At 38.5% G+C, this 22,390-nt stretch overlaps 1 protein-coding gene across 2 annotated transcripts in view; it reads left to right on the forward strand.

Annotated features, from left to right (window-relative positions):
- The window catches only part of LOC134630749 (protein unc-13 homolog C), a 110,439-nt gene that overhangs the window by 26,939 nt on the left and 61,110 nt on the right, over window positions 1-22,390 (forward strand). For both annotated transcript variants that reach the window (XM_063478368.1, XM_063478360.1), the window contains 8 exons: window positions 2,334-2,553; window positions 4,095-4,322; window positions 7,804-7,945; window positions 10,398-10,567; window positions 13,701-13,816; window positions 14,023-14,186; window positions 19,414-19,570; window positions 19,982-20,050. In XM_063478368.1, coding sequence (XP_063334438.1) covers window positions 2,334-2,553; window positions 4,095-4,322; window positions 7,804-7,945; window positions 10,398-10,567; window positions 13,701-13,816; window positions 14,023-14,186; window positions 19,414-19,570; window positions 19,982-20,050 — 1,266 coding nt within the window. The remainder of the gene's footprint in view (window positions 1-2,333; window positions 2,554-4,094; window positions 4,323-7,803; window positions 7,946-10,397; window positions 10,568-13,700; window positions 13,817-14,022; window positions 14,187-19,413; window positions 19,571-19,981; window positions 20,051-22,390) is intronic.

Raw genomic sequence — 22,390 nt, forward strand, 5'->3', positions numbered from 1 at the left:
TGCCTGTGTGTCCGCTCAATGTTCTGAGCTGCATGTGATCGCAGCACTCAAGCCTTTTAACGGTGACTGTCAACATAAAGTGAGGCCATGCTTACCTGCTGAGACAAGGCAGGGACTTTTACAAAGGAGGAAGGAAGCTACGATCTGACACGTTTCAAAGAGTACTTGGAAATGAGATGTGATGTGTTGCTTTAAGTCAGTTCAGATATAATCAGGGAGGTCGTTAGCGGCAAAATATGCTCTATTGATTTTAAAATGCTTGCTTGTGATTTTGATCCAAATGATTTTATGCAGTTTTTCAAATCTAGCCTGACATAAACTTTAAAATGCTTGCAATTGTCTAGAATGTATTTGTGCTTAAAAAAATAAAAAGCCTTGTTAGAGGGGAGACAGTAGACTGGTTAGTGCAAGAGATTAGCGATGTAGAAGGCTGTAACAGCATGAGCAGGATGGCTGTGTCAATGAAGTGGTTGACAAGGACAATAGGTGGTGAAATTGAAAAGGAGGGGTGAAAGGAGGAGCTGAGATTAGATTCCTCTCTGTCATGTTGCTCTCAGGCACAGGCACAGGCTGCCAATCAATCCTAGTAGTGTCTTGCACAAAATCACCAGGGTTACCTCACAGTTTAACACTTGGGACTCCCACATGCAACACTCTGCTCACATCTGCTGCACTGTGTGATGTGTGGTGTCAGAAATGAGTGAGGCGATGGCAGAGGAAGGAACAGAGAGTGATAGTGGAACCAGTAATAAAATATTACTTGTGTAACGGCCAAAGAAACAGACAAACTGAGTTTTGCACATTTTCACTGCGACTCAAAGCATTTGCTCTGTGGTTAAATTAGAAAAATAAATCAATTATTTACCAGCTAAGTGGGTTCACTAAGAAAAACCGTTAGTGAGATGTCTCTGAAAGAAATTTTGATTCACTCATATCCTGCGGGCTCTGTCAGTATTAGGCAGTTCAGTATTAAATTTAGCGAAGAGCAGCCTTCTGGGTGTGGCCATAGTGGAGGCTGTGCGTAGGTCGTGGATAAATCTCAGACATCTGCTTCATCTCATCATCCTCAGATTAAAAGGGAAATCTCTCTGTCTCCAACTATGTTTCATTAGAGGTCCTCCAGGGTTCAGCAGCCTCTGTGTTGTATCAGCAAAGTTTCACAATGTTAGATAGCCGTGTTGTCCTGTCATCTGGTGTCATTTAATCATCTCAGCAAGTGTGTGTGTGTGTGTTTCCGGCTGGATGTGTGTCAGCAGGCAGTGCAGCAGTCTCGGTAAAGTGCAGAGCTACCATTCAGGTGTTAAAGCACATTGTCAACACACTGGAGGCTGACAGCAGAGGGAGGGGTGGAGAAGAAGGGGTGAGGAGTGGAGCTCAGTAGAGGTGGTGAACAAGTACCTCTTGAAGATTTATTTAACTGCAATACATCTCATACTCTTTCTCTCTCTCTCTCGTTCCCTCTCTTTCTCTGTCTCGCTCTCTCTCTCCCTCTCAATCTGGATAATGCTCACTTTTAAGAACCTTATTTACAGCGTTCATTGATTCTGCCTTCAAAAATTGGCAAGGCTTTCCCAGTTTTCTAGTCCTTGTGCATAGCAAGGCTGCTGCAGTAAAGCATTCAATTTGAAGAGGCTTCTGTTACACACCAATCAGTCCAGGCAGGTGTCTTGTAGAATTTAGTATTTGGTTTAGAAACACTTTAGCCAGGAAAAAACTCAATGGAAACAAGGCCTGTGGGCTAAGGATGCTGTTAATCTAAGCTTAATGAGATCTAAGGCTGATTTATTATAGCTGACTTTTCCATTGATAATCAGGTAACAAGGGAAGGAACTTTGTCCAAGAAAAAAGAAACTAAAAAATTGCTGCAGTACCAAATGAGAGTGCTTTTTAGTCAAGTTATGTAATTGCCAAGATTAATGCAGACACGTGTTGTAAATTTCACCCAGCCTTGAATGCACCTTAGTTTGAATCAAATCGACTGAGGCTGTGCTTCAGTTAAACTTCAAAATTTTTACTCATACGTTTTTATAATTTCAGACAGTTGCGTTCCCACAGCAGTTGCAAAAGTATTACTCTTCCTTTAGTACTGATCTAAAGTTGTAGGGAACACCTGAAAAGCAATTTGAGTACAAACTTGTTTTTATTAACTTTTGAAGTTGTTATGAAATCTCATTTTCTCAGGCCTATAGTGCCACGAGAGTTTAACAACAGCAGCAGCATCTCTTTCGTTCCGCTCAGCCCCACATCTTTTCCATCATTGTCTTTATACCTTATTATTATTTCTCAGATTTTTAAAAATTCCACTTCTTTCTTTCTTTTGTTCTTTCTTTCAGAAACTACATGTCTTCAAGAAAACTCTGCAGGCACTGATCTACCCAATTTCATCCACAACACCCCATAATTTCGAGGTGTGGACAGCAACTGCACCCACCTACTGCCATGAGTGTGAGGGTCTGCTGTGGGGCATAGCCCGGCAGGGGATGCGCTGCTCTGAGTGTGGGGTTAAATGCCATGAGAAGTGCCAGGACCTGCTCAATGCAGATTGTTTACAAAGTAAGGAAGTACATTCATTTATATACTGACACTAAGCTGCTTTGTATTTTACATTCAATAATTCATTAATGCAACATATCTTGGCGTTTTTAGTATGCTTGCTCATGGGTGTTTGTTGATTTATCATTCATAATTAACATGATTCAAATGTTTTTTGGCTAATAAACAAGGAGTAGATTAATTACTACAGTGTGCAGCAGCCGAAAACATATTTCTTCTGAAAATCTGGTCAGTGCACACATTATTTTTGGTGTAATTATTTTCTCTCCCCAGTTTTCTAAATATCGCCAGTAAGCTGAAAGCCTACAGTATTAGTGAATGGTGCTAGAAGGGTTTGTTAAATGCATGTTACATATGTCCTTGTACTCATAGCTACATGGCACATTTACAGTGCTCTGTCAGTCACTGGCACTCATTACAATCTCCAGTCAGGTTTTTCAATCAGTAACAGCCCTGTTGTGACCGTGTAGACTAATTTGAACAATGCGACATGGAAGCACCAGGATGATCCGCACGGCAATCCTCACTCACTCTAAGTGGATTAGCTACACCCCGCCTGTTACAAAACTCAATGTTTTATAACACGTTCATACTAGCATAACAGTGTTTTATAGTTCAAACCGTGATTCATCTTTATCACATTCATCTGCACATGAATGCGCTGCTGATATGCAGTGTGATACTGGGATCAGATAAAGAAAATTAACCGGTACAACTTCCTCTTTTGTCCTGCAGACACATAAAAATCATGCACACACGCGTGCACGCGCGCGCGCACACACACACTCCATCATTATTACATAAATTACTGATCTGGCTTTGCCATAAATGCTCAGAATCAAACGTGCAAACTTTATTCTTCATGCACGCTTAGAGATGCTGATTTTAGAGAAGATGCTAATGGCTCAGTCACACTAGAGTAAAAATAGGGTAGCAGCGTCTTTGCAACTAGAGAGAAACTGATGGTTGCCCAGCAATTGCATTGAGTTTTTTCATATTCAGCAAATGATTGCAAGTTGCTGTGCGACCAGCTATCAACCACTTTTGCAGTGTGACTGTGCAAGTTGTCTTGTGGGAGGCAGCCTGTCTCCCAACAAATGGGCTCAGACTGAATATAAATAACTGCAGTCTAATTTCTAAACACTGATATATTGCCAACACATTGCAATCAATCTGAGCCAATGAATAAAACTCGTCTGTGACATGTGTCTTTGCAGTAAGGGATTTGGCTCAACTTTGTGGATGTAGATGGCAAAAAATTGCAATTTTTGCTCATTTACTGCGGTTGATTGGCATCTTATCATAAGCGGATAGCATATAATTGCTAACTTGACCCCATTCAATTGCAAACTGAGGGCAGACCGACTGTATCGTATTACCATTCTAACATCTTGACGTACCAAAACTGCTTTGCAGATGGCGACCAACTGCTCATGCCACAGACTTAAACCATTGTTTTCCATAGTGTGACTGTAGCAAGCCTAGTGCTCAATATTTATACATAGAGTATGCAAACTACTTAGTTTTTTTTTTTCTTTTAGGGGCAGTGGAGAAGAGCTCCAAGCATGGGGCAGAAGATAAAACCCAGAATATCATCATGGCTATGAAGGAACGGATGAAGATAAGGGAGAAGAACCGCCCTGAAGTATTTGAAGTGATCCAGGAGATGTTCCACATCTCCAAAGAGGACTTCAACAGCCATCTGAAAACAGCCAAGCAGGCTGTGTTGGAAGGGACCTCTAAGTGGTCAGCCAAAATCAGCATAACAGGTTAGCCCAATTTCTCATTATACCAGAAAGTTCATCGTCCACGAAAATGTCAAAAATGGGTCATAGCATACCAGCAATGATATGGATTTTTTTTATTTACCTCTCATTTGCACATTAGTCATCAGTTAGCAGATGACTGATAATTGCTTCTCAGTCAGTAATGTCTGCTATGAGTGACCCTTGACTCAAAAAGCAATTCAACAAAACTGTCAGAGGCCTTCTCAAATGACAAGCAATGTTATTTTAACAAGTTTCATCTCATTAATAATCTCTCTGACACCAGACCACAAGCAGAAACACATATTTATTCATCTGCAGAGAAATTGCAGATAAATAAATATGTGAGAAAGAGAAAGAGAAATTGATCTGGTAGTTTGAGGAGCGATAATTTGCTTTAATACCATGAGGGTTATTACTGGAGATAATATAATAAATTCTTTTTCCAGTCATCTTGTAGATGACTGCGAAAGAATTCTTGCAATCATCCACTGTCTAATTGATTTGTGTAGCACGGAAGGAAGATATGTATTTTTGATAATGCTTGATTTTTGTATCTAGTGCTAATAAAAACAAGAAAAAGTTATCAGGTTTGCCATGATGCTTCCCAAATGTTAAATGATGGCACATTAAGTACAAAGCATCAGACATATTGTAATAAAAAGGCTATAATGACTTATTATTACAGTTGAACAGTAATTTCTGCAACTGAAAGAGAGCTTTATGTCTTTTTCACGACCATGGTAATCGCTTTTACAGCTATACTGACACAACTTTGCAGAATATACTTTGAAAATGAGACCCCCAAAAGCAGCACCTCAAGCTTTCTCAGATATGCCAGTCAAAAATGCCTTGCCTCGGAGTGCCATTTGACAGCATTTTACTACATATTCAGATGGAAAACATTTATTCTGCTGAGGTGGTGGGGTAAGGTGTAGGGGATGGAGGATCTGGGCTCGGGGGTGGATTATCAGTTCCACAGGTTACATAGTAGTTAGGTGTGTCAGACTGAACAGGTTCTCCCTTTTGGTGTCCTAAATGCAAACGTAATATGATCTAGTTATGTTTTTTCTTACCTAACTTCCTGTTTTTTTTGTTTCTTTTGTTAAACAAAACTAACCAGCTGAACTAAACATTTTGTTTTGTTCACATTTAATTATGGGTGTCTTTGCCTCTTTGATTGTAAAACCTCAGCTGTGTTTTGTTGTTTATATGGTCTGTCCTGCAACACGCACACACATAAAAAAATAAAATCAATAAAGCCATAGGCATGAAATATAAAGATCTGCTGTTAAAATATTTTCAGTATAGGACTTCCTATTCTTCTCTGAAGATAGTTCTAGATGACCATGTTATGGTTTATATCGTTCTGCAGAGTGAATCTGGGACATGCATCTAATTTCTGGGATTAAACATTTCTCCCATGTATGTTAACTGGCTTCTGAAAGAAGGTCAGAAAGTTATATTTGTAATGTGGCCGCGGACAGCGATCCATCTCTGAGGCAACTGTGCCAGGTCCAGCTCATTTATTGCCCATCTTGCATTTCTCACAGTGTCAATACAGCAGAGAGAAATAGCAACAGAGAAGGTGAGGCGACAAATGGAGCTGTAGGGAAAAACAGGCAGAGGACTGGGAGAGCAGAAAAGGAGAAAAAATAAGAGTGAAAGAGACGTGACAAAGACCCATGGTTACCTCAGTTGATTTTCCGGGGGAATTATTGAATACTCCATTTTAGAATGTAGGCAATACGTTTTTATTTATTTACTCTATCAGTCATTAGATAAAAACAGACTGGGATTAACTGTGCAGCACAGACAGTGAGCATGGGGTGTTCTGTGTTTGTTGAATGTGCACAGTAAATTTGAACCTTTGCCACCCATAAACTAATTTTACATTTGAAAGTCTGAAGCACCCTCTTTCAAACAAGTTATCCTTCTTTATCTATATTTTTTATATTATTTCATAGCAATGTTGTTTTGAGATGATGTTTCTCATGAAGCAGATATGCAACCAGGCTCCTCTGTTCAGTATCAGTTCCTCATACTAAAAACACAGCATTTTATGCTACAGTGTTAGTCAAGCATGCAGCATGGGAATCTTATTTCTCTGTTGAAGAGCTTCACAACAATTAATTGGTTTCTGAGATGATTAAATTCTCATGAAATGTAACAATTCTCAGAGTAATTTCTCATGTTTACTGTTAAACAGGAGTGTGCATAAAAAACAGAAATGCAGACTAGCTTTAAATTAGTTTTTGTGTATACTTGAGAAAATTTAAACCCAGACAGCCACATGGGATTCACAGACAGGATTCAATAGAATTTAAGTTTTATAAACAGATTTTGTTGTGGGTTAAAATGCTGTGAAACACCTAATTTGCCTCTGGTTTATTCTGTTTAACAGAGGGAAGTAGCAAGAAATAAAAAGCTGGCTTTCACAGACAGAGCTAAGATATTAGAAGTGTTCAGATGAGGGTAGTGACACTCTCTTTTATGGCAATCTTTCATCAGAGGGATTTGCGGTCCATTTGTTATTGTTTGGGAAATATACAGAAGTAACACGTCGAGTGGCGAATTTAAAACGCTGCTTATGATGTAAAAAAATGTTTTATAACAGCAACATGTCATGTCTGGGATTGAATTCTTATATAAAAAGTTGTGAGGGCAGCGGGTTTACTTGCCATTGGGTAATTTTAACAAGTGCTTTATCTTAAGCATACATGTGACCCTTTTAAGCATATGTCAGTTTCTCAGACCTCTCCTTTACTACAGGATGCCCTGAATTCTGAGTACCCCCAAAGCAAGCATGCAGGCCGTGACTCCCCAAACCTCTCTATCCTGCCTACCAGCTCATGTCAGCATTGAGCTGAAGGATATATATGTACCCTGAATTATTTAGACTGTCACTTATGCATATTTAATGCTGCAGTGTCCTTTTTCCCTTTTATGGCACGGTGAAATACTACTGTCTCTCCTCTGCACCTTCCTCTGTGTGTGGAAGTAAGATTCAGAATCAATGAGTTTTCTCTGAAACCCAGCAGTGGGCATAAACACAGAGGTGGAAACCTCATATAGCCTAGATGTAGGAAGGGATAATCCATAGACAACACATACAAAAAACAATGAATAATGGCTGTTGTCAAGGAGCCAGAGAGCTGCTTTGTTGCATTGGCTATTGCAGACTGAGTGTGGCAAAACAAGCAGTTTCTTTAGTTGGGATGTGAGAAACGTGCAGCTTCTCGGGCACACTCTGAAGCAGGTTCTCAGTGCCTAAAAGAATGACATATTAAATATGCTTAATTTGAGTGATAATTTAAAAAACTGTTTTAGAAACACACCATGCTAAATACAATGCTGCTTTAGAGGGCATATTGAAGCAGTGCTATTTATGCCAGAGAAGTCAAACATTCAAAACTATGTCATATTTACAGCTTGTAGTACTTAAATGACCCACCACTGATTTCCAGTTATCTCCTGTCTCCAGTTATGAGTGCGCAGGGTTTACAGGCCAAGGATAAAACGGGCTCCAGCGACCCTTATGTAACCGTCCAGGTGGGCAAGACCAAACGCAGGACGAAGACCATCTTTGGAAACCTCAATCCAGTCTGGGATGAGAAGTTTAACTTGTGAGTTCTCTCGATAAATTTGACCTCTGCCTGACCAGATAATCCTCAGTGAGATTAAGAATGATCTGTTCAAGGGAAGTCTTAAGACATCTTAACAAGGCAAATAACACAGGTCATAACCCTGCTGATTCAACAATGAAATGAATTAAAGCTTTACTGCTTTAGTTGCATGCGGTTATCATTTTTCTCCATTTCGCTTATTATTATTAATATAGTCTATTCTCTTAGGTCCGCTAGCTAGCTGGCTTGACAAAATACAAAGCCCCAAGCAGAAAAAATGAGTGGTGGTTCAACCTTTTTGTTAAGGCAGGTTCCCATCATAGCCCATGAAAGATGGCATTAGAACCACCACTTGAAGTGAACTCTTATTCTGTCCAAAATCAACTGATAGCATATCATGTCCATTAGATCCTGAAATGGATAAGAAGTTAAGAAAATTGATGGACATTAGATCTTTAACCTTTAAACTTGAATCATTTAAATACAATAATCAAGAAGTGCTTTCCCAGTAGGTCTGACATTATTCCATAATGATAGATGGAGGATGTGGATGTCAAAGTAAAATGCATTTTGTTGTTATAAGTGTAGTCTTATTGCATCGCTTTGGTCACCTCTCTTCCTTTCAGTTAATATACTTTATATTCCGAATTATGTCCACACAAAAAAAATATAGCTGTTAAAATATATCACTAATCTAAAACCAAGTAAATTGTAATGAAAAGTTAAACCAGCTTTCAGGAAACTATTTTGAACCTAAACTTTATTCCCAAATCGATAGTTTAGAAAATACAAACACCTGGCTCTTTTATAAACCCTGTGGGATGCTTGCCGTCTTTACCTTAATTAACTATCTTTCATTTAGATGAGTACCAGAATTGAAAAAAACTAAAGTATAAAAAGGAAAGTGGATTTCTTCCACTTAGTAGCTGCAAAGCTTAAACATAGGATATGACATTAGTTTTTCACTAGTGCTGTGTAATCCCTCGCACACCAGATACATGGCTTCCCACGATTATTGCAGTGAAAAGTAATAATAGTAAGTGCACCCCAAACTGATTTGTAAATACTCATTATGCAGTTAATAATCAGATATTTAGATATTTAGCCTTTCTAGATGTCTCTGTTAAAACTAATAGAAAAACTACATGCACATATAATTTGACCCAAGTTTGGCCCCAGTCCACAAAGCTTCAGCAAAGCAGTGCATATTTATTTCTTTTCCTTTTTTCTTTTCAGTTTAGCTTTAATAATCCTCTGTTTGTAGATAGGGTACTGTTAAAGGATCACAGAGGGTTTTTCATGTTGACTTAGAGCAGCGAATGGCATTTTTCATTTCTACTAACACTAAATTTTCTGGTGGTTTTTTTTTTTTTTTTTTTTGCAGTCTTTGCCTGTAATACTCATGTGTTCCTCTTTTCATGTAAAATTAAAGTGGTTTTTTTAATGATTCTGTTTTGGACTGCTTAGTGGTCATGATATTAAATATACTTATAATAATCATAATAACTTCTTAAGATATGGTTGTACTTGTGTCCTTTGGAGATTTTCTGAATGTTTGTGTGTTTTAAGCTAGTCACAAACAAAATTCCACACCTGTAATGAGACTCCAGTTGTGGCTGCAATAAAGCTCTTTCCCATTACTACAGGGATGTAGATTAATAGAGCGATACATTACTGTGTACTTGGCAGAGAGCAAAGTCCGAGACTAGTGCGGCAGCAGCAGCCAGTGCTTTCCCCAGAAAGGGATTAGCTAAAAAAAAATCCCCAAAAACTGCAGAACTGTTTTCTCTCTGGCCGTCACATCCAAGATGTCATTAGAACAAAATGTAATCTCTCAGTTTTAATTCCAGAGAACAGTTTGACCCCTGAAGTGCTTTGGTCAACGATGTTCTGTTTAGCAGCGTCATTATTGTGAAGCATCTGTCAGCTGCACATATGCAAGGATGCAATGGATATTTTACAGTGGAACTTATAACTCACAAATAAATAATCAGTGCTATGATGCTTAACAGTGATCCTGGTGAAATGTTCAGCTTTATTCTGATAAATTTAGTAGGTAGTAGGGAAAAAGTAAAACTAGAGATACAGAATAAAGGTCATGCAGTGTCTTGAGGTAAATCTTCCTGCCTGGCAGAGAGACGTTCTCCAAAAGTATGGACATGGGCATTTACACTCATTGAAACATAGCAAAAAAATTATTTAATTAAAAAAAAAACCCTAATATTCTTAGGCAAGAATTGTTTTCCATATGCCATGTAGAGAAGGCTTGCAAGTATGTGTGTATTTGAGCTTATATTTATGCTTCAATTGTACATTTGACTGCCATTCCGCTCTGCTGAATACCCCAACCTGATGAGCTGTCACTGAATATGCCTTTGCTACTATTGGTGTTTATGTTACTGTGATTTTTTTTTTTTTGCTTGACTTGACGTAATCAACCTCTAACTTCCAGTGAATGTCATAACGCTACCGACCGCATCAAGGTGCGTGTGTGGGATGAGGACGATGACATCAAATCACGGGTGAAGCAACATTTCAAGCGCGAGTCAGATGACTTCCTGGGCCAGACCATCATCGAGGTTCGCACTCTCAGTGGGGAGATGGATGTATGGTACAATCTAGGTACGTTACCATTGTGTGAAAATGTGATGACATCTTAACTTCAATTACTTTTTGTGACGTACAACATGAATACAGTGCCCAGGTTTTGACTTTTATTCATTTATCAAAGTGTTAGATTTTCAAATGGTAATATTGCCCCAACACAATAGCCCATACCAAAAAAAACCCCAACTAAATAACTAAAAAATTTAAATAAAGGATGCACATACATACCCTTGCTGCTTCCAAGTCACTTTGCAACCTCTGGCCCGGCTTCTCCTTATAATGCAGTGTTGGGCTTGTTTGTTTGACGCTTGCTCCGTTCTGTATGTTAGTAGGGAAAGCGGTTTCTTGCTGCTGTCCCAGCCTAGGGCTTTTTTGTATACACGTAGACGAGCAAGGAGGTATGCCCTTTCTGCCTCAGGCTTTCGATGTGTGCATGTTGAAGGGCAGCGAGGTCTCAGAACAGAGCCATGTGCAGAATATAAACTACTACAGATGGAATAATAATTTTCTTTGACTAATGTGATCCTGACTGAAATTGGGTTTTGGATTAAGATGGGTGGCGGGGTAGGTTTGAGGGGTATGGATGTAGAGTCGTTACCAATATATATATAAATATATATATATATATTGCTTCCCAGGCAATCATTATTATGATTATTGCACATTTTGCAAAGTTCACACAGTATGACAGCAATGCAGCCTCATTTAACCGCTTGATGTCTTCCCCCTTCGCTTTCCTGTTACATTGCAGCTGCTTTAGGAGCTGATGCTGATAACTGCTTGTGAGATATAATGTGGTTTAGCTGTGGCCACCATTACTGTCCATGCGCTATCTTTCACTCTATCTGCTCTCATATATCACTGGTTTCACAATGTTGCATGAGGTTGAATGGCGGCATAATGGAAGATCGCACTTTTGCTGAGGTATTACGACTGGCGGGTGTTGTCTTTGTTTGCCTCTCGAGCTAAACGGAAGCAATTTGTGGTAATAGTGACCCCTTCCCACTGCTGCTGCTCTATGCCTTTTTAAATGTCCACAATGAATGTTTAAACAGGCCTTTGCTGGAGTGGGTGTCCACCCCTCCAGCTGCTCTCCTCTCTAAGCCTCTTCAGATCCTCTTCAATCTGGTCCTTTGCGTTTGTGTCTGTCCCTTTGTGATGTTATTATTTTTTACTTGTCTGTCTCTTGAGCAACTGACTGCAGAGGAAAATTTCACTGCTTTGATACAGAACAGTTGAACTGTATATGAGAGCACAGAGGGGCACCAGTTAAATGTCTGTAAAGAACCCCCACAGCGTCATTAGCTACCAGACCTGTCAGTGTCTAATCCATCATTCTTCTGGTTCTGTGTTTCACTGAATGTGGATGTGTTGAATCAGGTGGATCCCCCAACATGAACTATCCCATTATGCAGTGAGACTCGAAGTGCCAAGTAAATTCTTTAACTTTGCGGGAATGATGCATGCTTCCCTCATGTGCTGAGGTGATGATGGTGGAAGAGAGTGATGTCCAATAAATCCTTCCATTCATGTTTAACTGTTTCGATATCTGTCAAAGGCCATAGCGTCATTCATTATTTTCATGCTCATCAAACCACTGAGTGACCCTTCATGCCCTACAGATGGGACCAGTGTCTCTCTGGAAGAGACCACTCCCATGAGGAAAGAAATATTTCATCTTGGGATAAAAAAGATCACCTGAAAACAACTTTGTATTGATTTGCGCTGACCCTTCTTTCTAAGGTGAAAAATAAACCCAACCCGTACCAGCAAATTACTCTCCACAGAGTTACCCAATCTCCTTACTGTACAGGTTGTTTTTTTATTTGTCACATGTGGTCTTTGAGTGTTGATATTTGCTAGTGGAGAATTAAACCCAAATGGTTATTGTATGTCAATATAAGTGTTATTAATGCCTCTCGCCAAATTTCTGTGTCAGATTATGTCATAGATGTATTTTAATGTTAGTCTTTGAATGTTTTACACAGTGTTCCTGATTTTTTTAACATTTGTCACACTTTCATGTTTCACATTGTCAATGAAATTTTAATATTCCAAAATGATAATCCAAGTAAACACAACTGGAATTTTAAAATATATATATTATTTATTAATTAAGGGAAAAAGCTATCCAAAACTACCTGACCCTGCGTGAAAAAGTAATTGTTAAACCATGAATTAACTGTGATTAACCACATTTTTTGACAAGAGTTCAATTCAGTTTCACTAGCCACGCTTAGGTTTAATTGTTGGTTAATATTGCTAGACCTGTTGAATCAAGAAATGATTCAAATAGAACCTGTCTGACAAAGTGAAGTAGACTAAAAGATCTAAAAAAGCAACACATCCAGTGATGTGAAAGACTCATTGTCAGTTATCACAAATGCTTAAATGCAGTTCTTGCTACCAAAGGTGGCACAACCAGTTATGAGGTTTAGGGGGCAATTACTTTTTCACATAAGACCAGCTAGGTTTGAACAACTTTTTTCCCTGATAAATGAAATAATCATTTAAAAACTCAATTTTGTATTTACTTGGGTTATCTTTCCCTAATAGTACAACTTGTTTGATGATCTGAACAATTTAAGTGTGACTAATATGCAAAAAAAAAAAAAAAAAAAAAATTAAGGAATTCCAAAGGGAGGAAGCACTTTTTCACAGAACTGTATGTCTCTTCCTTGTAGTGTGGTCAAGGACAGATTTATAAGTGATGGACATTATTAAATTTGATGTTCTTTTTCAGAGTGAGGTCACTTCTTACAGGCTTGAGCTTGTATCTCATGCTCTCACTCTTTTTCTCTCCTTTCAGTCTCTCTCATCCGTTTTTTTACTATGTGCAACAAAACTTGTAGAGATTAATGTGCTTTAGGTCTTTAACTTGTTTCACCATCTGCTATTGTGAAGAAAAAAATTGTCAAAATCAATGGCCCGCAATTTAGAAAGCTGTGCAGAGTAAAAAGAACAAATTACCAGTCCACACTAGTCAATCTGGGGCAGGATAACCACACAGCATAGCTCTATAATATAGAAAATGAAAATTGCACCCTGTGTTTTGGATAGAATTAAAATTGAACAAATATTGCCATTTACTCTCCTAATAATTTTAAGTTATTCTAAATGTCTAACCCAGCTCGGTAATGTTTTACAGATAAAAGAACTGATAAATCTGCAGTATCTGGTGCCATCAGACTCAAGATCAGCGTGGAAATGAAAGGGGAGGAGAACGTGGTTCCGCCTCATGGCCAGTACACCTGTTTACACGAGGTAATCAGCATTTGATTTGGTGCTAGGAAAGGTTTCTGCTCTAATCCACTAATCATTGCCACAGTTCTAAGCATCATGTTTATAAAGACAGTTACAGCTATGATAAGGTTTTTCATCAGCTGGCATGCACCACCCAAAAAAACTGTCATGACACCGTGCTCCATCACCCTAACCTGTTCCTCTCTTATCTCTCGTGCCACTCACAGAACCTTTTCCACTATCTGACCGAGGTGAAGAACAGCGGGGTAGTGAAGATCCCGCAGGTGAAAGGGGAAGAGGCGTGGAAGGTCTACTTTGACGATGTGTCGCAGGAGATAGTGGATGAGTTTGCCATGAGATACGGAGTGGAATCCATCTATCAGGCTATGACGTTAGTACCACCCTGATCTATGGCCTTTTACCTCACCAATCTGTCAGTGTCTCATTTACCAGAGTGGAAGGAGAAAAGGAGATGTGAGAAGGACGAGCGAAGGAGAACTGGAGTAGTAAAGATGTCTCCTCAGCAGAATCAGAGCTTGGAGAACTATCGAGCTCCCAAGTTTGATTGATTAATTGTTGGTCTCATGGAAAAACCTCCTAACCTGCCTTTGTCACATTGATCATGGGCACACAAACAGTGTTGTTATCCTCCTTGCTTGTGTTGGTGATCCTCTGTGACCCTTTCTGTCTATAAATGTTTATCTCTTTGTCTCCATCGTGACCCCCAAACACATTCCCCTGCAGTGACACCAGTGGAAACATTAAAACCTTTGAATATTGATCAAGGTCATGCAGTGACATTTGACACTGTGCTGTGTTAAAGCAATTGTTAACACTTTAGAAGTCTGCACAATACATGTATCCATCATCCAGCTCACTAGCAGCAGATTTATTTTTTTGTCTTTGCACAGCATATTTACTTAATCCTCTAGCTTCAACCCAGATGCACTACTTTACATTTCCAAGTTTATTTTTGTATTGTATGTGGCCCAGCTGAATGGATTTCTCCTGTTCTAAAATATTTGTGTTTATTATACTCTTATAAAAACTCTTTTTTACACTGTTATTTAAACTCTACATTTATAGCTTGTTTCCACCACAGAGACAAAGTGAATGCAAACACGTGTTGCTCTGTGTGACATTGACTGAGCTAGTCAGGAACTACTGCAGTGACATTAGTACGAAAAACAACTCTGATCTTTAATTAAGGTTTACGTCTCCGTTTTAATTGTCTATACATGAGCCTGGCTATCTTGAAGCTATATTATCTCATGTAAAACTTAGTATGTTTAAGCTATCTCTTGCTTGACTATGTGCCAAAGTTTGAGGCCGTTTCATAACTTCAAAATAAAATATCCTGACATTTTTTATCATACAAACAGACCAAATTGAAACCCACCTGGATCACCCTACCATCAAAAATATAGTTCAGCAGTTTCAAAGCTGCCATTAAAACCTCCTATTCTATTTCTACAGTCTAATAACATTCCCATATTATGTATTTATGAAACTGGTACATGTCCATGCTAGTCTGTGAATATAGTTGAAGTTGACATGTTGATACAATAAACATCACAATATAGAGACACCAAAAAATAGTATATTCAACTTTTGCTACTGTGGTATTATTGTTTTGAAATTAAAATGACATGATGCATTAATAAGGTGTTATAGATGCATAATTGCAAAAAATTGGTCATTTGAGCCAGATGCTTGCTAGGCAACATCATCATATTTGATATAGATGAGGTCCTTTAGGTGCTTACTGTGTACCTGTGTGCCAAGTTGGGTTGCTCAGCTCTTCCTTCTGCAGTCAAAGAGAGATTTCAAGTGTTCAACTTCTGTAGATGCATATCAGATGTTATTGTCATGACTCAAAAAGGATCAAGTGTTTTTGATGTTCTAGCTGGATAAATGCTATAAATGAGACATTTCAGCCCATTGGTAGGTGGCTGCTAGGGAACATGATGGTGTCATAATATTTGATGTAGATAAATCCTCAAGATGTGCCTGTGTGCCACGTATGTGAAGTACTGTCAAGGAGCTGTTTATGGATGGGCAGATTGAGATTTTCTGTTTTAGGGGAGATACCTATATGGGGATTTAATTAAAATTTTGCTTTAATAATTTATGTATATATCTAAAATACTGTATTATAGTAAGATACTTTTCAGTATATCACATAGGCAGGTAAACACAGAAAATAAAGCAACCTTTACCAGTTGAAATAAAAAATGGGTTTTAGAATTAAACAGGTAAAGATAGTCGCTTGCATTATATCAGCTATTATCTATTGTTTGCTAATGACTTTTACTGCAGTAATTCATTAATAATGAGTCATTGAGTATCTCTGCAGTCTGGTTTCTGTATGAGCTGTTGTCTGAAAAGCACCACCGAAGTGCACCTTTTAAGCTCTGTTCCCCCTGCACTTGTTGGTCAGTCCCACTAGCTGACTATGTAATTAACTGCTGCCTAACTAAATCAGACCCTAATTACACACAGATTGTTGGCAAATTGAATGGAAGGCTCAACTCATATTTTTGCTTTCAAGTTTGAAGATCTAGTGATCAAACAGGACTGAGAATTATTTTCAAATTATTTACTTAAAATGTCTTAATTTCATTTATTAACCACTGACCTCGGAGTATGTTTGATTCTCGCACCACCTACTCTCTTACCGATTATGATTTAACCCTGTGGACTTTATCTTTTCTCCTGCTGGCCCTGTAGGGCAAACATGCAGCTGACTTTCTTTTTAACCTTGCAAAGTCAGTTTTAATTGTTTCCAAAATTCTTCAGTTGTTATCATAGAATATCCACACAAGACAGGGGTGCAGCTGCTACAACAACAGCCCAACTATACCACAAGCATTGTTGACATATTGGATCATATTGGTGCAGCAAACTGATGGAGAGTTGCTAGCTGACATGTTGTTGATTCACTGTGACAGTCCATTGTATCATATGAGGGATAGCTACATTATTTAAGGGCAGTAAGTGGCCTGATTACCCGCTTTATCACGTGGAGTTAATGCTTCAGGCTTGAACCTTGTTTAACCATGGTGTTTCTCATTATGTTTCATCAGGAATTTATGAAAGGTCCTACCTTTCTGTTTTCTTCATCACTGAACCTTGACTCCGAGTAACTCCTGACATCACGACTGCATAAATCACAGCAGCTGTGAAGGCTCACTTTCCCTCCGGTGCCCTTTACAACAACTCCCGGCATACCCCTCCCTCATTTTCGTTTTTCTTCATCGCACTCTATCACCACTCCCCTGTCTTCCTGTCCGCATCTCTCATCATCTTTTTTTTTCATTTTTCCTAGCTATCTGAACCCATTAAATGATATGTGAGTGTGTAGTACATCTCACCCGGTAGTAAAAAACTAAAGCAGGATAACTTTAGGGGAGGCAATGTCTTCCCTCTTGAAAATAGGCTCAGGAGATCCAGCTCTAAAAGCACCATGGGAATTCAGCGGATGCCATCATCACTCTCTTTGCAACATTCACTTTGCTCTCCTAACCCCAAGTGCTCCTGGGTAATTTGGAGGCTGAAAGCAGAGTAATTAAATCGGCCTCCCAATGAGAACATGTTTGTGTTTGTGTGTGTGTGTGTGTGTGTGTGTCCGCTCCACAAAGAAGAAGGGGGAGTAAATCTGCTACCGTTACTCCACATAACTCTGTGGAAGTGATGACTCACTCAGCAAGATGTTCTTAGTTTCAAAATGTCTGTTTTCAGTCTCAATGCCCGACTCTTAGACATGCTCAAATCTGTGGATTTGAATCCTATTAAATTCATAATACCACCATGTGAAAAAAACGCCACTAAAAATAAAAATCTTGAATTCAAAACCTTAAATGAGAGCATATATGTATGTATGTCATCGTTACTATTCCGTCAATAGTAATATTGTACTGTGCATTAATGTGCACATTGTAGGCATTTAAGCTTCAGCTAATTTTAACTGCGTCGCATTGTTGGCTACAGCATCACATCGAGTCCTGTATGTATTTGTATATCCCCATCGCTGCGCCTTGAAGCTCACCGGCCACGTCATTAGATATACCTGTTCAACTGTTAGTTAATACAAATACCTAATCAGCCAACCACATGGCAGCAACTCAGTGCTTTAAGGCAAGTAGAAGTAGATGAGACAACCTGTCCAGTTCTTTTACAGCCCAGATTTCGACTCAGTGACAAATCAATTGGTTCCTAAATATTTTTCCAACCCATGTAATACTAACGTGTAATACTTTAAATTATCATAAATGTAATTTGGTGATATGTAAGGTCATGCAAAGTTGTAATCTTTAAGGTAGTATCTAAAGCTGTAAGACTGAAGTACAATATTTGCCTCAAAGGTAGTGGTGCTAAAATATACTAAATGTATAAAGTTCAGCTCATTTTATCTTGCTTTAAGCTCTCATGCATCCAAATGTTTGTTTGCTATGGGTCATGCCTGAGGCTGAAAAGGCAGCTCAAGTGTGCATGGTTTTGAGATGCATTAAAGTAAACATACAGATTATTGCACCTATTAATTTTATATGCGGTATACTATCTAGAATAACAACATCCTGCTGCATTATGATTTAAGATGCATTCCAAATGGCTTGTGGAGCAGCAGGATGGAGTGTTAAAAGGAGCATATGCTCCTCACTCAGGCAGAGATCCCTGCTCAAACTAGGCCTCTCAGGCTCCACCACTTAATTACTGCTGGGTAGCGCTGCTCAGATGTGTGTAGAGAGAAAGGGCAAGTTCATGCCAAATCCAAAGTGGCATGTGCCGCTGTTACTGTGTGTAGTCTAAAAGTCACAGAATCAAAAAAGGATCTAGGGAGATTAGAAAAGGTAGCAGGAAGATGTCAAGTTTGCAGCAGTAAAAGAGTCTCATTCATTTCCATCCTCACCCCCTCCCTTGCTTTATTTTTAAAGCACCATCCAGTACTGAGATCTAATTTTTGTTGGGCGGATTTCAGCTAGGCAGTTCAAATACTGTGCTGGAGTCTATCTCTGTGATATTTAAAAATACAGGATTAATGGTTCTCAGTTAAATTTACACGTTTAATTTCTCCTCCTTTGAACCTCCCTTGATTTACTATTAAACCTATATGCTCCATCTGTTACTTTGCAGCCTTATGTCGTTAACAGTATAGGTTATACAGCTCAGTCTGATTTATGACACAATTTTCTATAGATACTCATTGAAGACACATTTTACTGCATGAACAGGGGCAGTGGTCTACTTGCACTAACTAACTCTTCTAACAGAAGTAATTGTTTGGAACATTAAAATAAGTTCTCCATTCAGCCATAGGAAGCTGAAATATGATTAGGAAATACTCTACTGCTCTATGTCTTCTCACTTTCTTTTTTATTGTGGTTACTGCAGTAGCACAGAATATTTTTCAGCCTTTTTTCTCACCTTTGTAACTTAGCACATGTAAGTGCGTGTTGAGCTCTTGATGCTTCTTTCTGAAATTGCCCAGTTGATGTGGGATCTTAAGTTGTACTTTTCCATGTAATTGTTTTATGTTCCCTTGTGAAGAAATCATGCCTTTTTTTCTTACTCTCTCAGCCACTTGTTGTAGGATAATAGCTGTTTATTCTCCTCTGCAGGCATTTCTCTTGTCTGTCCGCCAAATACATGTGTCCTGGGGTGCCAGCAGTGATGAGCAACCTGCTTGCTAATATCAATTCCTACTTCGCCCATCCCACTACCACCACCACAACCACTGCCTCTGCTTCAGACCGATTTGCTGCCTCTAACTTTGGGGTAAGTACACATAATACTTTCTTGCTGTCTGCCAACCGTAGTGTAATATAGTGTTCATAAAAAAATGTAATTTCTATTGGCAACAGTCAGACTTAAATGACATGTTTTACTTTTCTACAAGCTGATATTGAACTGTTGACTTCACTATTTGTTTTTAATAGTTCTTGTGGAAGATAAGTTTTGTATAAAATCAGCAACATCTCAGAAGTTAATGTTGTAAGGCATCATATAATATTTTTAGCCAGCAAGCTGACACTGGCAATATTGCAAAATGACAAAACTTTGTTCCAGCAAATAAAACTGAATTACTAGGGCGAAGATATGCTCCACACCATGCAGTGTTAGAAATTTTTAGGCACAATACTTTTGAGGTGATACTCCAAACTGAATTATACAATTCTGTCCTTGCAGAGGGAGAAATTTGTCAAATTACTGGACCAGCTGCACAACTCGTTGAGGATCGACCTCTCCAAATATCGGGTATGTATTAGATTTTTACATGTGGTGTGTGTGTTTGTGTGAAGTCATGTTTATGTGGCATCTGTCACTACAAAAATATGATGTTGGTAATGTTTGACAGTTTGATATCTACTTGTTTTACATATGTACATATGCACATCAGGCATTTTATTAAGTATACCTGTCTACTACTGGGTTTAACCCGCTTTTGCTGTGATGTTTGTGGTGCTTGGTTGGTATTAAGGTGTCCAAAGTTAACTGTTGATAAAAGACAGAAAAGATCCATGCTTTCACGTTGTTTATGCCAAATTCTGGCTCTACCATCTGAATGTCACAACAGAAATTGGCATGATAGGATTGTGTGGGAAAATCAGCAGTTTCTGAAATACTCAGACCAGCCTATCTGACACTTTCAACACGTCATGTAAAAAGTTACATGAATCACCTTTCTTCCCCATTCTGTTGCTCAATTTAGCTTCAGCAGGTCATCTTGTCTATGTCTACGTCCCTTAATGCAGTTGCTGCTATCTAATTGGCTGATTAGGTATTTGTATTAACTAATTATTGATCAGGTGTATCTAATGGAGCAGCCAGGGAGTGTATTTGTTGGATAGTAATATATGTCTCTCATCTAATACACTGCCATAGCATTACACTTTTTTTTTTTTTTTACAAAAAAATTTACTTGTGTTAAAAAAATGTAAAAATTAATTCTGTTTCTTAAGAGTTTGCTGTGTTCGAATGTTTATTAAAGTATTCAAGCATATGCTAGGCTTACCAGCACAGAATGTCAGTCTTGGAAGGTAAGCTGACCCAAAAACTCTGAGAAATCATACTGTTTATACAGAAGCACAAGAAGATGACAGGGGCAGTGGGATACATATAGGTGTTAAACAGATACAAAAGGTAAAACATCAAGGGTCTGGAAGACAGCCCTGGGGGTGGCAAGATCAAAGACTTAGACATACACAGGTAAAACAAAGGAGTGATACGGTTGAAGGACAAAACACTCTAGGGAGTAGACAACTGCCTTCTGGATACAAGGATTGTGACTAAGGCAAAATATTCTGAGAATAGTGAGTCTGTCTCAATATTATTCATCACTTGGCATTTTCTTTTCTATGTTCCCTATTGGCGTAAAGATGGTCTAAGTACCCATTACATCACAAATTCAAGGTGGAGTCACCTTTGTTTGGATTACATTCTCCTTTGACTATCTAGTGTGGCACAGTGACACTTTGTTGTTAATGCCAAATGCATGTGGATTCTTCTTTTTCTTGGATACGGTTCCTTCTTAGATGGATCTTAATCCCAAGTGCAAAGGTGTTAAATGCGCAAAATATTGGGGCTTAAGGTGCGGTAAATGTCATTGGTAAATGTTGTGATGTCATGCCAAGGATGACATTTACCAAGTGGACTATGTACAATATTAATAGTATGAAGCTGTGCTAAAAGAAGTGAAAACCTAAAAAGCATGATCTGGAAAAGAATAATTATAGATATACATTGTCTATATTTAGACATAGGCATTATGGCATTTATTGTTGATGCCATAATTAACAAAATTGTTGCATCAAATGTACAAAAACATGGCCTCTCAGTTTTTGCAGTTTTCTCAGTCCCTGGTAGATCCAGGCACATAAACATCAGTAATCAGCCCACAATGTCAAGAGGCCATCATCTCAAAAATAGTGGTCCACTTAGTGCAATAAAGAGATCCAGTAAAGAGTGCCCAGCACTCTGCCTCTGGTAATGGACATCCTGAAAATATCTATAAAGTAGGCTGTTAGCTCCATTTTTTTTTCTACCTGGAGACTATAATCTGCAGACAAATATGAATTTATTGTTACTGTTATAAAGAACAAAGGTATTTCATAAGTGCTAAATCCTAAACTGGGCTCTTAATTAATGAGGCAATCATGTCTTCTTCCTTTTTCCTTTGATGGTTCATCTGCAGTGTCCAGCGTCAGAAACTTCTTCATTAAATTAACTATACAGTTTAGCAGCAAGGGACAGACTGCAGAAAAGAACAACCTACTAATTTTGTTTTCTAAAGGAACAATCAGATTGCCTTACTGGCAATCAAAGTTATGATTTATCAAAATAATGTACCATGAGGCAATACTATAAATGTCTGTTACGTGTGCAAGCTAGTTCAGTCCTTTAAAGTGTCCTGTAATAAATCTTTGTAGATGTTATCAGTTTTATTAATACTATGGTATAGAGATATCGATTCAGATCTATAGTATAGTGACCCTAGTGTTGAACTGTTCTGGGCTCGGGAAACGTGCTTCTAATATTTTGTCTGTTGCACATGGTGGGAAATATCATTTCACTATATGAGCCCAGTGGAGGTAACAC

Source organism: Pelmatolapia mariae, linkage group LG1 (genome assembly GCF_036321145.2).
Source record: "Pelmatolapia mariae isolate MD_Pm_ZW linkage group LG1, Pm_UMD_F_2, whole genome shotgun sequence".
NCBI lineage: Eukaryota > Metazoa > Chordata > Actinopteri > Cichliformes > Cichlidae > Pelmatolapia > Pelmatolapia mariae.